The following is an 18,629-nucleotide window of genomic DNA, read 5'->3' on the forward strand; positions in this document are numbered from 1 at the left end:
CTTACACAGCCGGCTGATCCCATATATAAGGGCTGCCATCATACATCATAGAGGATTCTTACACAGCCAGGTGACCTATATATAAGGCCTGCCATCATACATCATAGAGGATTCTTACACAGCCAGGTGACCCCATATATAAGGGCTGCCATCATACATCATAGAGGATCCTAACACAGCCAGGTGACATATATATAAGGCCAGCCATCATACATCATAGAGGATCCTTACACAGCCAGGTGACCCCATATATAAGGGCTGCCATCATACATCATAGAGGATCCTTACACAGCCAGGTGACCTATATATAAGGGCTGTCATCATACATCATAGAGGATCCTTACACAGCCGGCTGATCCCATATATAAGGGCTGCCATGATACATTATAGAGGATCCTAACACAGCCGGGCGACCTATATATAAGGGCTGCCATCATACATCATAGAGGATCCTTACACAGCCAGGTGACCTATATATAAGGCCTGCCATCATACATCATAGAGGATCCTTACACAGCCGGGTGACCTATATATAAGGCCTGCCATCATACATCATAGAGGATACTTACACAGCCAGGCGACCTATATATAAGGCCTGCCATCATACATCATAGAGGATCCTTACACAGCCAGGTGACCTATATATAAGGCCTACCATCATACATCATAGAGGATCCTTACACAGCCGGGCGACCTATATATAAGGCCTGCCATCATACATCATAGAGGATCCTTACACAGCCAGGTGACCTATATATAAGGCCTGCCATCATACATCATAGAGGATCCTTACACAGCCAGGTGACCTATATATAAGGCCTACCATCATACATCATAGAGGATCCTTACACAGCCAGGGACCTATATATAAGGCCTGCCATCATACATCATACAGGATCCCAACACAGCCAGGTGACCTATATATAAGGCCTGCCATCATACATCATAGAGGATCCTTACACAGCCGGCTGATCCCATATATAAGGGCTGCCATCATACATCATAGAGGATCCTAACACAGCCGGGTGACCTATATATAAGGCCAGCCATCATACATCATAGAGGATCCTTACACAGCCGGCTGATCCCATATATAAGGGCTGCCATCATACATCACAGAGGATCCTTACACAGCCGGGTGACCCCATATATAAGGCCTGCCATCATACATCATAGAGGATCCTTACACAGCCAGGCGACCTATATATAAGGCCTGCCATCATACATCATAGAGGATCCTTACACAGCCGGGTGACCTATATATAAGACCTGCCATCATACATCATATAGGATCCTTACACAGCCGGGCGAGATATATATATAAAGCCTGCCATCATACATCATAGAGGATCCTTACACAGCCGGGCGAGCTATATATAAAGCCTGACATCATAGAGGGTCCTTACACAGCCGGGCGACCTATATATAAGGGCTGCCATCATACATCATAGAGGATCCTTACACAGCCGGGCGAGATATATATAAAGCCTGCCATCATACATCATAGAGGATCCTTACACAGCCGGGCGAGCTATATATAAAGCCTGCCATCATACATCATAGAGGGTCCTTACACAGCCGGGCGACCTATATATAAGGGCTGCCATCATACATCATAGAGGATCCTTACATAGCCAGGTGACCCCATATATAAGGCCTGCCATCATACATCATAGAGGATCCTTACACAGCCAGGTGACCCCATATATAAGGCCTGCCATCATACATCATAGAGGATCCCTACACAGTCGGGCGCCCTATATATAAGGGCTGCCATCATACATCATAGGGGATCCTTACACAGCCGGGCGACCTATATATAAGGCCTGCCATCATACATAATAGAGGATCCTAACACAGCCAGGTGACCTATATATCAGGCCTGACATCATACATCATAGAGGATCCTTACACAGCCGGGCGACCTATATATAAGGCCTGCCATCATACATCATAGAGGATCCATACACAGCCGGGTGACCCCATATATAAGGGCTGCCATCATACATCATAGCGATCCTAACACAGCCAGGTGACCTATATATAAAGCCTGCCATCATACATCATAGAGGATCCTTACATAGCCAGGTGACCCCATATATAAGGCCTGCCATCATACATCATAGAGGATCCTTACACAGCCAGGCGACCTATATATAAGGCCTGCCATCATACATCATACAGGATCCTAACACAGCCAGGTGACCTATATATAAGGCCTGCCATCATACATCATAGAGGATCCTTACACAGCCGGCTGATCCCATATATAAGGGCTGCCATCATACATCATAGAGGATCCTAACACAGCCGGGTGACCTATATATAAGGCCAGCCATCATACATCATAGAGGATCCTTACACAGCCGGCTGATCCCATATATAAGGGCTGCCATCATACATCACAGAGGATCCTTACACAGCCAGGCGACCTATATATAAGGCCTGCCATCATACATCATAGAGGATCCTTACACAGCCGGGTGACCTATATATAAGACCTGCCATCATACATCATATAGGATCCTTACACAGCCGGGTGACCCCATATATAAGGGCTGCAATCATATATCATAGAGGATCCTTACACAGCCAGGCGACCTATATATAAGGCCTGCCATCATACATCATAGAGGATCCTTACACAGCCGGGCGAGATATATATAAAGCCTGCCATCATACATCATAGAGGATCCTTACACAGCCGGGCGAGCTATATATAAAGCCTGCCATCATACATCATAGAGGGTCCTTACACAGCCGGGCGACCTATATATAAGGGCTGCCATCATACATCATAGAGGATCCTTACATAGCCAGGTGACCCCATATATCAGGCCTGCCATCATACATCATAGAGGATCCTTACACAGCCGGGCGACCTATATATAAGGCCTGCCATCATACATCATAGAGGATCCATACACAGCCGGGTGACCCCATATATAAGGGCTGCCATCATACATCATAGCGATCCTAACACAGCCAGGTGACCTATATATAAAGCCTGCCATCATACATCATAGAGGATCCTTACATAGCCAGGTGACCCCATATATAAGGCCTGCCATCATACATCATAGAGGATCCTTACACAGCCGGGTGACCTATATATAAGGCCTACCATCATACATCATAGAGGATCCTTACACAGCCGGGCGACCTATATATAAGGCCTGCCATCATACATCATAGAGGATCCTAACACAGCCAGGCGACCTATATATAAGGCCTGCCATCATACATCATAGAGGATCCTTACACAGCCAGGTGACCTATATATAAGGCCTGCCATCATACATCATAGAGGATCCCTACACAGCCGGGTGACCTATATATAAGGCCTACCATCATACATCATAGAGGATCCTTACACAGCCGGGCGACCTATATATAAGGCCTGCCATCATACATCATAGAGGATCCTTACACAGCCAGGTGACCTATATATAAGGCCTGCCATCATACATCATAAAGGATCCTTACACAGCCAGGTGACCTATATATAAGGCCTACCATCATACATCATAGAGGATCCTTACACAGCCAGGGACCTATATATAAGGCCTGCCATCATACATCATACAGGATCCTAACACAGCCAGGTGACCTATATATAAGGCCTGCCATCATACATCATAGAGGATCCTTACACAGCCGGCTGATCCCATATATAAGGGCTGCCATCATACATCATAGAGGATCCTAACACAGCCGGGTGACCCCATATATAAGGCCTGCCATCATACATCATAGAGGATCCTTACACAGCCAGGCGACCTATATATAAGGCCTGCCATCATACATCATAGAGGATCCTTACACAGCCGGGTGACCTATATATAAGACCTGCCATCATACATCATATAGGATCCTTACACAGCCGGGTGACCCCATATATAAGGGCTGCAATCATATATCATAGAGGATCCTTACACAGCCAGGCGACCTATATATAAGGCCTGCCATCATACATCATAGAGGATCCTTACACAGCCGGGCGAGATATATATAAAGCCTGCCATCATACATCATAGAGGATCCTTACACAGCCGGGCGAGCTATATATAAAGCCTGCCATCCTACATCATAGAGGGTCCTTACACAGCCGGGCGACCTATATATAAGGGCTGCCATCATACATCATAGAGGATCCTTACATAGCCAGGTGACCCCATATATAAGGCCTGCCATCATACATCATAGAGGATCCTTACACAGCCAGGTGACCCCATATATAAGGCCTGCCATCATACATCATAGAGGATCCCTACACAGTCGGGCGCCCTATATATAAGGGCTGCAATCATACATCATAGAGGATCCCTACACAGTCGGGCGACCTATATATAAGGGCTGCCATTATACATCATAGGGGATCCTAACACAGCCGGCGACCTATATATAAGGCCTGCCATCATACAGGATCCATACACAGCCGGGTGACCCCATATATAAGGGCTGCCATCATACATCATAGCGATCCTAACACAGCCAGGTGACCTATATATAAAGCCTGCCATCATACATCATAGAGGATCCTTACATAGCCAGGTGACCCCATATATAAGGCCTGCCATCATACATCATAGAGGATCCTTACACAGCCAGGTGACCAATATATAAGGCCTACCATCATACATCATAGAGGATCCTTACACAGCCAGGCGACCTATATATAAGGCCTGCCATCATACATCATACAGGATCCTAACACAGCCAGGTGACCTATATATAAGGCCTGCATAGAGGATCCTTACACAGCCGGCTGATCCCATATATAAGGCCTGCCATCATACATCATAGAGGATCCTTACACAGCCAGGCGACCTATATATAAGGCCTGCCATCATACATCATAGAGGATCCTTACACAGCCAGGCGACCTATATATAAGGCCTGCCATCATACATCATAGAGGATCCTTACACAGCCGGGTGACCTATATATAAGACCTGCCATCATACATCATATAGGATCCTTACACAGCCGGGTGACCCCATATATAAGGGCTGCAATCATATATCATAGAGGATCCTTACACAGCCGGGCGACCTATATATAAGGCCTGCCATCATACATCATAGAGGATCCTTACACAGCCGGGCGAGATATATATAAAGCCTGCCATCATACATCATAGAGGATCCTTACACAGCCGGGCGACCTATATATAAGGCCTGCCATCATACATCATAGAGGATCCATACACAGCCGGGTGACCCCATATATAAGGGCTGCCATCATACATCATAGCGATCCTAACACAGCCAGGTGACCTATATATAAAGCCTGCCATCATACATCATAGAGGATCCTTACATAGCCAGGTGACCCCATATACAGTGGGGCAAAAAAGTATTTAGTCAGTCAGCAATAGTGCAAGTTCCACCACTTAAAAAGATGAGAGGCGTCTGTAATTTACATCATAGGTAGACCTCAACTATGGGAGACAAACTGAGAAAAAAAAATCCAGAAAATCACATTGTCTGTTTTTTTTTATCATTTTATTTGCATATTATGGTGGAAAATAAGTATTTGGTCAGAAACAAAATTTCATCTCAATACTTTATAATATATCCTTTGTTGGCAATGACAGAGGTCAAACGTTTTCTGTAAGTCTTCACAAGGTTGCCACACACTGTTGTTGGTATGTTGGCCCATTCCTCCATGCAGATCTCCTCTAGAGCAGTGATGTTTTTGGCTTTTCGCTTGGCAACACGGACTTTCAACTCCCTCCAATGGTTTTCTATAGGATTGAGATCTGGAGACTGGCTAGGCCACTCCAGGACCTTGAAATGCTTCTTACGAAGCCACTCCTTCGTTGCCCTGGTGGTGTGCTTTGGATCATTGTCATGTTGAAAGACCCAGCCACGTTTCATCTTCAATGCCCTTGCTGATGGAAGGAGGTTTGCACTCAAAATCTCACGATACATGGCCCCATTCATTCTTTCATGTACCCGGATCAGTCTTCCTGGCCCCTTTGCAGAGAAACAGCCCCAAAGCATGATGTTTCCACCACCATGCTTTACAGTAGGTATGGTGTTTGATGGATGCAACTCAGTATTCTTTTTCCTCCAAACACGACAAGTTGTGTTTCTACCAAACAGTTCCAGTTTGGTTTCATCAGACCATAGGACATTCTCCCAAAACTCCTCTGGATCATCCAAATGCTCTCTAGCAAACTTCAGACGGGCCCGGACATGTACTGGCTTAAGCAGTGGGACACGTCTGGCACTGCAGGATCTGAGTCCATGGTGGCGTAGTGTGTTACTTATGGTAGGCCTTGTTACATTTGTCCCAGCTCTCTGCAGTTCATTCACTAGGTCTCCCCGCGTGGTTCTGGGATTTTTGCTCACTGTTCTTGTGATCATTCTGACCCCACGGGGTGGGATTTTGCGTGGAGCCCCAGATCGAGGGAGATTATCAGTGGTCTTGTATGTCTTCCATTTTCTAATTATTGCTCCCACTGTTGATTTCTTCACTCCAAGCTGGTTGCCTATTGCAGATTCAGTCTTCCCAGCCTGGTGCAGGGCTACAATTTTGTTTCTGGTGTCCTTTGACAGCTCTTTGGTCTTCACCATAGTGGAGTTTGGAGTCAGACTGTTTGAGGGTGTGCACAGGTGTCTTTTTATACTGATAACAAGTTTAAACAGGTGCCATTACTACAGGTAATGAGTGGAGGAAAGAGGAGACTCTTAAAGAAGAAGTTACAGGTCTGTGAGAGCCAGAAATCGTGATTGTTTGTTTCTGACCAAATACTTATTTTCCACCATAATATGCAAATAAAATGATAAAAAAAACAGACAATGTGATTTTCTGGATTTTTTTTTCTCAGTTTGTCTCCCATAGTTGAGGTCTACCTATGATGTAAATTACAGACGCCTCTCATCTTTTTAAGTGGTGGAACTTGCACTATTGCTGACTGACTAAATACTTTTTTGCCCCACTGTATAAGGCCTGCCATCATACATCATAGAGGATCCTTACACAGCCAGGTGACCTATATATAAGGCCTGCCATCATACATCATAGAGGATCCTAACACAGCCAGGTGACCTATATATAAAGCTTGCCATCATACATCATAGAGGATCCTTACAGAGCCGGGCGACCTATATATAAGGGCTGCCATCATACATCATAGAGGATCCTAACACAGCCAGGTGATCTATATATAAGGCCTGCCATCATACATCATAGAGGATCCTTACACAGCCGGGCGACCTATATATAAGGCCTGCCATCATACATCATAGAGGATCCTTACACAGCCGGGCGACCTATATATAAGGCCTGCCATCATACATCATAGAGGATCCTTACACAGCCGAGTGACCTATATATAAGGCCTGCCATCATACATCATAGAGGATCCTTACACAGCCAGGTGACCCCATATATAAGGGCTGCCATCATACATCATAGAGGATCCTTACACAGCCGGGCGACCTATATATAAGGCCTGCCATCATACATCATAGAGGATCCTTACACAGCCGGGTGATCCCATATATAAAGCCTGCCATCATACATCATAGAGGATCCATACACAGCCGAGTGACCTATATATAAGGCCTGCCATCATACATCATAGAGGATCCTTACACAGCCGGGCGACCTATATATAAGGCCTGCCATCATACATCATAGAGGATCCTTACACAGCCGAGTGACCTATATATAAGGCCTGCCATCATACATCATAGAGGATCCTTACACAGCCGGGTGATCCCATATATAAAGCCTGCCATCATACATCATAGAGGATCCATACACAGCCGAGTGACCTATATATAAGGCCTGCCATCATACATCATAGAGGATCCTTACACAGCCGGGCGACCTATATATAAGGCCTGCCATCATACATCATAGAGGATCCTTACACAGCCGAGTGACCTATATATAAGGCCTGCCATCATACATCATAGAGGATCCTTACACAGCCGAGTGACCTATATATAAGGCCTGCCATCATACATCATAGAGGATCCTTACACAGCCGAGTGACCTATATATAAAGCCTGCCATCATACATCATAGAGGATCCATACACAGCCGAGTGACCTATATATAAGGCCTGCCATCATACATCATAGAGGATCCTTACACAGCCGGGCGACCTATATATAAGGCCTGCCATCATACATCATAGAGGATCCTTACACAGCCGAGTGACCTATATATAAGGCCTGCCATCATACATCATAGAGGATCCTTACACAGCCAGGTGACCCCATATATAAGGCCTGCCATCATACATCATAGAGGACCCTTACACAGCCGGGCGAGCTATATATAAATCATAAACTCCTAAAAAATTCATCAGACCAGAAAATATATGCAAAATATTTTTATTCAAATAAAAACATAACAATAAAGACACAATAATATTACCATAATCATGCACATCTATATGGAAACCTTTATTAAAACCAAAAAAACATGAAAAATAAAAATAAATAATTAAATAAAGATTTACACAAAATAAAAAATATAAAAAAAATATATAAAAAATAAAAACAATATATTAGAATGCTTTTGAATGTATATGCATAAATTACTCTTTTGATAACAGAAATTGTATTAGGGATTTAGTATCTGATATTTAATATTACATTCAATTATCTTAATTTATTATTTAAAGGGAACCTGTCACCCCGGTTTTTCAGATTGAGATAAAAATACTGTTAAATAGGGTCTGCGCTGTGCGTTACAATAGTGTATGTAGTGTACCCCGATTCCCCACCTATGCTGCGAAATAACTTACCAAAGTCGCCGTTTTCGCCTGTCAATCAGGCTGGTCAGGTCAGGTGGGCGTGGTGACATCGCTCTTTTCTTCCCCAGCTTTCCGTTGGTGGCGTAGTGGTGTGCGCATGTCGCAGTGACGAATCCACTGCGCGCACGTGAAGAAACAGCGCGCGATCTGCGCTGTTATCCCTGTCATCGGTGGGGGCGGCCATCTTCCTGGGGCCGCGCGTGCGCAGATGGAGTGCTCTGCTGCACGGGGCTTCAGGAAAATGGCCGCGGGATGCCGCGCGTGCGCAGAAGAGATCGCGGCGGCCATTTTCCCAAAGCCGAGATGCAAACTCGGCTTTGGGAAAATGGCTGCCGCGATCTCTTACTCGGCTTTGGGAAAATGGCCGCCACGATCTCTTCTGCGCACGCGCGGCATCCCGCGGCCATTTTCCTGAAGCCCCGTGCAGCAGAGCACTCCATCTGCGCACGCGCGGCCCCAGGAAGATGGCCGCCCCCACCGATGACAGGGATAACAGCGCAGATCGCGCGCTGTTTCTTCACGTGCGCGCAGTGGATTCGTCACTGCGACATGCGCACACCACTACGCCACCAACGGAAAGCTGGGGAAGAAAAGAGCGATGTCACCACGCCCACCTGACCTGACCAGCCTGATTGACAGGCGAAAACGGCGACTTTGGTAAGTTATTTCGCAGCATAGGTGGGGAATCAGGGTACACTACATACACTATTGTAACACCCAGCGCAGGCCCTATTTAACAGTATTTTTATCTCAATCTGAAAAACCGGGGTGACAGGTTCCCTTTTAAACACAATCCCTGTGTGTGCAGGACAGGGCAAAACCCCAACTGATTGGCATAAAATATATATATAAAAAAAATGAGAAGAATATATATAAAAATTCCTTAACGTAAACAATAAATAGAATAATACAAAATATGTATGTAATATGAAAGCATATGCGATCCGAAAACTATATCTGCATGATTAAATGTGAGAAAATATATAACATGTGAAAAAATCTATGTGTGTATATATATAAAAATAAATTTTTATATGTGTATATATATATATAAATAAAAAAGTGTGCAACAAATATTTAATTGATTGAATAAATAAAGAAAAAAGTGTCATTAGTGTAATGAATCTATCAATGATATGCCAATTTAATTAAATACAACTAAACAATGTGTTACAAAAAATTAAATCACAAAGATATAATTATAAATCAGATCACACATGCCGCCAAGTACATCACACACATATAGTGCAATTTAAACTATAAAATACACCAACCAGTATAGGGATGCCGCTGCCCCGCACACACCACTCCAACGCACGTTTCGCTCGCTGCTTCGTCAGGGAGTGATGTGAGTGGGGCAAAAGGACTCAGAATAGCAGCTGCAGATCATATATAATAAAGAGACGCCATAGTTATATGGCGCCGTAATGCCGCATGCAAACACCTCCATCCCAGCGATCAGAATCCGGAAGTGTGTCACCGAGGGCGTCATCTGACACCGTCGATAACACACTCCCCAGGACTCCAATCACCGGACGGGAGCGGCGCATGCGCACATCGGCGCACAGCGTCTCGGCAGCCATAAGAAAAAAGGGCAAAGGATTAAGTGCAATGGGCATTAAGCCCACTGAACGGGAGCGGCACATAACGCATATAACCGCAAAGTATATCTGCAGCCACAGAAATAAAGGGCAAAAGATTAGATACAGTAAGCATAAAACATTAAGACCACGCAAAAAACTGGAAAGTAATATAATTAAGATTATCACTATATTAATAATTGCTAAGTAAATAAAACACATGTACATATATCTCTACCTGCATACACATTGATATATAAATATATCCTTTATACACACATATGTCCCTCCATACACATATAACCCCATACATATATATGCCGTAACATACACAAGCACCCACAACATATACCATATATATATACTAATTAAATACATGTATACACACAACAAAGTAATTAAAGTAAATCAAATAAAATACATATCTATATAACCACAAGCTGCCACCAAAACATATACACATACACATACATAGCACACATGCACCACATACACAAACACGCCAATCCATGTCAAATAACCATTCTGACCCACATATCGTACATATATCAATGTCATACATAAACCATATAATGCATTACAAGGACACATATGAATAATACAAAAATAAAAAACCTGTAAATCAAAAAACCAACATCCACATATATGGCACAAAAACACAAAGTATATCAAACCCATAATATGTGCCCATTATACATCTAGATCAGTTAAAAGTGCCCGGTAATAATCCCAACCATACCATAATATCTAATGCTATGCTACAGTTCATAGACCTAAATTATACATATGATGTCCATAAAATATCATATTGCCCATTGTATATCTAGAAAACACATATAATATTATTCAATAAAAATAAACCCTATTGTACTAAACAATCCTAAACATAAGAATACCGCACTCATCAATGCCCTTAATTATACTCCTAAGCCTACACGCGCCCACCACTAAAACTACCATAGTATATCTCAATAAATTCTGCAAAAGAATAAATACACATACATGTAAAAGAAATATATCTATAGATAGACCCTACAAAAAACTAGAAAAACCTCACTGTTCATTGAGACCCTTGGGAACCATACATTTAAGGAGCGTAATCCACCTGCATTCTTTTTGCGCTAAAGTACGACTATAATCCCCTCTCCTATTACCCAAATGCACTCGATCAATGCCCCTAACCTTCAATAAATGGGATTGTTGAGGATGAAAATGACGAAAATGTCTAGCCAGCGGTTTAAGTTTATTAAATTTCTCCTGATCTTCAATTTCGATTTTATCGGCAGCTTTAATATCTTTAATATGTTCTAATGTTCTGACCCGTAATTCTCGTGTTGTCATCCCCACATACATGAGATTACATGGGCATGTGGCCTGGTAGATTACCATAGATGTACGGCAATTTATAAAATGTAAAACTTTATATTCTGTTGAATTACCAGAATCGTAAAATACATTTGTTTTGCTTTGTTGAGCTATATATAAAGCCTGCCATCATACATCATAGAGGATCCTTACACAGCCGGGCGACCTATATATAAGGCCTGCCATCATACATCATAGAGGATCCTTACACAGCCGGGTGATCCCATATATAGGTGATCCCATATATAAAGCCTGCCATCATACATCATAGAGGATCCTTACACAGCCGGGCGACCTATATATAAGGGCTGCCATCATACATCATAGAGGATCCTTACACAGCCGGGTGACCTATATATAAGGGCTGCCATCATACATCATAGAGGATCCTTACACAGCCGGGTGATCCCATATATAGGTGATCCCATATATAAAGCCTGCCATCATACATCATAGAGGATCCTTACACAGCCGGGCGACCTATATATAAGGGCTGCCATCATACATCATAGAGGATCCTTACACAGCCGGGTGATCCCATATATAGGTGATCCCATATATAAAGCCTGCCATCATACATCATAGAGGATCCTTACACAGCCGGGCGACCTATATATAAGGCCTGCCATCATACATCATAGAGGATCCTTACACAGCCGGGCGACCTATATATAAGGGCTGCCATCATACATCATAGAGGATCCTTACACAGCCGGGTGACCTATATATAAGGGCTGCCATCATACATCATAGAGGATCCTTACAGAGCCGGGCGACCTATATATAAGGGCTGCCATCATACATCATAGAGGATCCTTACACAGCCGGGTGATCCCATATATAGGTGATCCCATATATAAAGCCTGCCATCATACATCATAGAGGATCCTTACACAGCCGGGCGACCTATATATAAGGGCTGCCATCATACATCATAGAGGATCCTTACACAGCTGGGTGATCCCATATATAGGTGATCCCATATATAAAGCCTGCCATCATACATCATAGAGGATCCTTACAGAGCCGGGCGACCTATATATAAGGGCTGCCATCATACATCATAGAGGATCCTTACACAGCCGGGCGACCTATATATAAGGGCTGCCATCATACATCATAGAGGGTCCTTACACAGCCGGGCGACCTATATATAAGGGCTGCCATCATACATCATAGAGGATCCTTACAGAGCCGGGCGACCTATATATAAGGGCTGCCATCATACATCATAGAGGATCCTTACACAGCCGGGCGACCTATATATAAGGGCTGCCATCATACATCATAGAGGATCCTTACAGAGCCGGGCGACCTATATATAAGGGCTACCATCATACATCATAGAGGATCCTTACACAGCCGGGCGACCTATATATAAGACCTGCCATCATACATCATAGAGGATCCTTACACAGCCGGGCGACCTATATATAAGACCTGCCATCATACATCATAGAGGATCCTTACACAGCCGGGCGACCTATATATAAGGGATGCCATCATACATCATAGAGGATCCTTACAGAGCCGGGCAACCTATATATAAGGGCTGCCATCATACATCATAGAGGGTCCTTACACAGCCGGGCGACCTATATATAAGGGCTGCCATCATACATCATAGAGGATCCTAACACAGCCGGGCGACCTATATATAAGGGCTGCCATCATACATCATAGAGGATCCTTACAGAGCCGGGCGACCTATATATAAGGGCTACCATCATACATCATAGAGGATCCTTACACAGCCGGGCGACCTATATATAAGACCTGCCATCATACATCATAGAGGATCCTTACACAGCCGGGCGACCTATATATAAGACCTGCCATCATACATCATAGAGGATCCTTACACAGCCGGGCGACCTATATATAAGGGATGCCATCATACATCATAGAGGATCCTTACAGAGCCGGGCAACCTATATATAAGGGCTGCCATCATACATCATAGAGGGTCCTTACACAGCCGGGCGACCTATATATAAGGGCTGCCATCATACATCATAGAGGATCTTTACACAGCCAGGTGACCTATATATAAGGGCTGCCATCATACATCATAGAGGATCCTTACACAGCCAGGCGACCTATATATAAGGGCTGCCATCATACATCATAGAGGATCCTAACACAGCCGGGCGACCTATATATAAGGGCTGCCATCATACATCATAGAGGATCCTTACAGAGCCGGGCGACCTATATATAAGGGCTGCCATCATACATCATAGAGGGTCCTTACACAGCCGGGCGACCTATATATAAGGGCTGCCATCATACATCATAGAGGACCCTTTCACAGCCAGGCGACCTATATATAAGGGCTGCCATCATACATCATAGAGGGTCCTTACACAGCCGGGCGACCTATATATAAGGGCTGCCATCATACATCATAGAGGACCCTTACACAGCCAGGTGACCTATATAAGGCCTGCCATCATACATCATAGAGGATCCTTACAGAGCCGGGCGACCTATATATAAGGGCTGCCATCATACATCATAGAGGACCCTTACACAGCCAGGCGACCTATATATAAGGGCTGCCATCATACATCATAGAGGATCCTTACAGAGCCGGGCGACCTATATATAAGGGCTGCCATCATACATCATAGAGGGTCCATACAGAGCCGGGCGACCTATATATAAGGGCTGCCATCATACATCATAGAGGATCCTTACAGAGCCGGGCGACCTATATATAAGGGCTGCCATCATACATCATAGAGGGTCCTTACACAGCCGGGCGACCTATATATAAGGGCTGCCATCATACATCATAGAGGATCCTAACACAGCCGGGCGACCTATATATAAGGGCTGCCATCATACATCATAGAGGATCCTTACAGAGCCGGGCGACCTATATATAAGGGCTGCCATCATACATCATAGAGGGTCATTACACAGCCGGGCGACCTATATATAAGGGCTGCCATCATACATCATAGAGGATCCTTACAGAGCCGGGCGACCTATATATAAGGGCTGCCATCATACATCATAGAGGGTCCTTACACAGCCGGGCGACCTATATATAAGGGCTGCCATCATACATCATAGAGGATCCTAACACAGCCGGGCGACCTATATATAAGGGCTGCCATCATACATCATAGAGGATCCTAACACAGCCGGGCGACCTATATATAAGGGCTGCCATCATACATCATAGAGGATCCTTACAGAGCCGGGCGACCTATATATAAGGGCTGCCATCATACAGCATAGAGGATCCTTACAGAGCCGGGCGACCTATATATAAGGGCTGCCATCATACATCATAGAGGATCCTTACACAGCCAGGTGACCCCATATATCAGGCCTGCCATCATACATCATAGAGGATCCTTACAGAGCCAGGTGACCCCATATATAAGGGCTGCCATCATACATCATAGAGGATCCTAACACAGCCGGGCGACCTATATATAAGGGCTGCCATCATACATCATAGAGGATCCTTACAGAGCCAGGTGACCCCATATATAAGGGCTGCCATCATACATCATAGAGGATCCTTACACAGCCGGGCGACCTATATATAAGGGCTGCCATCATACATTATAGAGGGTCCTTACACAGCCGGGCGACCTATATATAAGGGCTGCCATCATACATCATAGAGGATCCTTACAGAGCCGGGCGACCTATATATAAGGGCTGCCATCATACATCATAGAGGATCCTTACAGAGCCAGGTGACCCCATATATAAGGGCTGCCATCATACATCATAGAGGATCCTTACAGAGCCAGGTGACCCCATATATCAGGCCTGCCATCATACATCATAGAGGATCCTTACAGAGCCAGGTGACCCCATATATAAGGGCTGCCATCATACATCATAGAGGATCCTAACACAGCCGGGCGACCTATATATAAGGGCTGCCATCATACATCATAGAGGATCCTTACAGAGCCAGGTGACCCCATATATAAGGGCTGCCATCATACATCATAGAGGATCCTTACACAACCGGGCGACCTATATATAAGGGCTGCCATCATACATCATAGAGGGTCCTTACACAGCCGGGCGACCTATATATAAGGGCTGCCATCATACATCATAGAGGATCCTTACAGAGCCGGGCGACCTATATATAAGGGCTGCCATCATACATCATAGAGGATCCTTACACAGCCGGGTGACCCCATATATAGGTGATCCCATATATAAGGCCTGCCATCATACATCATATAGGATTCTTACACAGCTGGGTGACCCTATATATAAGGCCTGCCATCATACATCATATAGGTTCCTTACACAGCTGGGTGACCCCATATATAAGGGCTACCATCACACATTATATAGGATCCGTACACAGCCGATTTCCATCCTTGAGACATCCAATTGACTCCTCACATCTTAATCGCCGGCTCTCGCCTATGTCTTACCGAGAAGAACAATGGCCCCGGGGAAATATGGAAGACGAGCGGCGTGTGTGAGCTGTGTACATTATGTACGATGTGTCATACATCGCCTCGCCGAACATAAAGAGAATTGCTGAAATTTATTAAGGGCGACAAGGGGCGTCCAGTCCTTCCCTTATCACATGCACAGGCAGAGCGCCAGGTAGTGCGCAGAACATCGGAGAAACACCGAGAACCATCACCGGAGAGAAAGTGATCAGACAACGAAATCAGGCAAAGTGTGACATAGTGAGACAGGAAAATAACGATCCCGAGAGGACGGCCCAATATATAACAGCAGAATAGTGAGTGCAGCTCTGGGGTATAATACAGGATGTAACTCAGGATCAGTAATGTAATGTATGTACACAGTGACTGCACCAGCAGAATAGTGAGTGCAGCTCTGGAGTATAATACAGGATGTAACTCAGGATCAGTAATGTAATGTATGTACACAGTGACTGCACCAGCAGAATAGTGAGTGCAGCTCTGGAGTATAATACAGGATGTAACTCAGGATCAGTAATGTAATGTATGTACACAGTGACTGCACCAGCAGAATAGTGAGTGCAGCTCTGGATATAATACAGGATGTAACTCAGGATCAGTAATGTAATGTATGTACACAGTGACTGCACCAGCAGAATAGTGAGTGCAGCTCTGGGGTATAATATAGGATGTAACTCATGATCAGTAATGTAATGTATGTACACAGTGAATGCACCAGCAGAATAATGAGTGCAGCTCTGGGGTATAATACAGGATGTAACTCAGGATCAGTAATGTAATGTGTGTACACAGTGACTGCACCAGCAGAATAGTGAGTGCAGCTCTGGGGTATAATACAGGATGTAACTCAGGATCAGTAATGTAATGTATGTACACAGTGACTGCACCAGCAGAATAGTGAGTGCAGCTCTGGGGTATAATATAGGATGTAACTCATGATCAGTAATGTAATGTATGTACACAGTGACTGCACCAGCAGAATAGTGAGTGCAGCTCTGGGGTATAATACAGGATGTAACTCAGGATCAGTAATGTAATGTGTGTACACAGTGACTGCACCAGCAGAATAGTGAGTGCAGCTCTGGGGTATAATACAGGAGGTAACTCAGGATCAGTAATGTAATGTATGTACACAGTGACTGCACCAGCAGAAAAGTGAGTGCAGCTCTGGGGTATAATACAGGAGGTAAATCAGGATCAGTAATGTAATGTATGTACACAGTGACTGCACCAGCAGAAAAGTGAGTGCAGCTCTGGGGTATAATACAGGAGGTAAATCAGGATCAGTAATGTAATGTATGTACACAGTGACTGCACCAGCAGAATAGTGAGTGCAGCTCTGGAGTATAATACTGGATGTAACTCAGGATCAGTAATGTAATGTATGTACACAGTGACTGCACCAGCAGAATAGTGAGTGCAGCTCTGGAGTATAATACAGGATGTAACTCAGGATCAGTAATGTAATGTATGTACACAGTGACTGCACCAGCAGAATAGTGAGTGCAGCTCTAGAGTATAATACAGGATGTAACTCAGGATCAATAATGTAATGTATGTACACAGTGACTGCACCAGCAGATTAGTGAGTGCAGCTCTGGGGTATAATACAGGATGTAACTCAGGATCAGTAATGTAATGTATGTACACAGTGACTGCACCAGCAGAATAGTGAGTGCAGCTCTGGGGTATATTACAGGATGTAACTCAGGATCAGTAATGTAATGTATGTACACAGTGACTGCACCAGCAGAATAGTGAGTGCAGCTCTGGAGTATAATACAGGATGTAACTCAGGATCAATAATGTAATGTATGTACACAGTGACTGCACCAGCAGAATAGTGAGTGCAGCTCTAGAGTATAATACAGGATGTAACTCAGGATCAGTAATGTAATGTATGTACACAGTGACTGCACCAGCAGAATAGTGAGTGCAGCTCTGGAGTATACTACAGAATGTAACTCAGGATCAATAATGTAATGTATGTACACAGTGACTGCACCAGCAGAATAGTGAGTGCAGCTCTGGGGTATAATACAGGATGTAACTCAGGATCAATAATGTAATGCATGTACACAGTGACTGCACCAGCAGAATAGTGAGTGCAGCTCTAGAGTATAATACAGGATGTAACTCAGGATCAATAATGTAATGTATGTACACAGTGACTGCACCAGCAGAATAGTGAGTGCAGCTCTAGAGTATACTACAGATGGAACACAGGATCAGTTACATATATAGTTCCATTAGTTAAGCTCGGTGATAGGACGTTTCTATCATATGTAATGAAGGACAGCCCGTTATCAGTGCCAGCCCCCACTGCATTAATACGACGCCCACTCTTACCCGCCATATATGATTAGAGGGGTCTGGCTTCCGGACGGGACACCAAAGATATCAGGGATCAGGTCTCCATTAAAGCTGAAGGAAGAAATAGAGAAAAATATATCA

General features: G+C 44.3%; 1 protein-coding gene across 1 annotated transcript in view; it reads right to left on the reverse strand.

Annotated features, from left to right (window-relative positions):
- Positions 1-18,629, reverse strand: part of ITFG1 (integrin alpha FG-GAP repeat containing 1) — a 240,692-nt gene that overhangs the window by 152,618 nt on the left and 69,445 nt on the right. The window contains exon 5 of the mRNA XM_069739330.1: positions 18,525-18,599. Within this exon, the coding sequence (XP_069595431.1) occupies positions 18,525-18,599 (75 nt within the window). The remainder of the gene's footprint in view (positions 1-18,524; positions 18,600-18,629) is intronic.

Source organism: Ranitomeya imitator, chromosome 9, assembly GCF_032444005.1.
Source record: "Ranitomeya imitator isolate aRanImi1 chromosome 9, aRanImi1.pri, whole genome shotgun sequence".
Classification (NCBI taxonomy): Eukaryota; Metazoa; Chordata; class Amphibia; order Anura; family Dendrobatidae; genus Ranitomeya; species Ranitomeya imitator.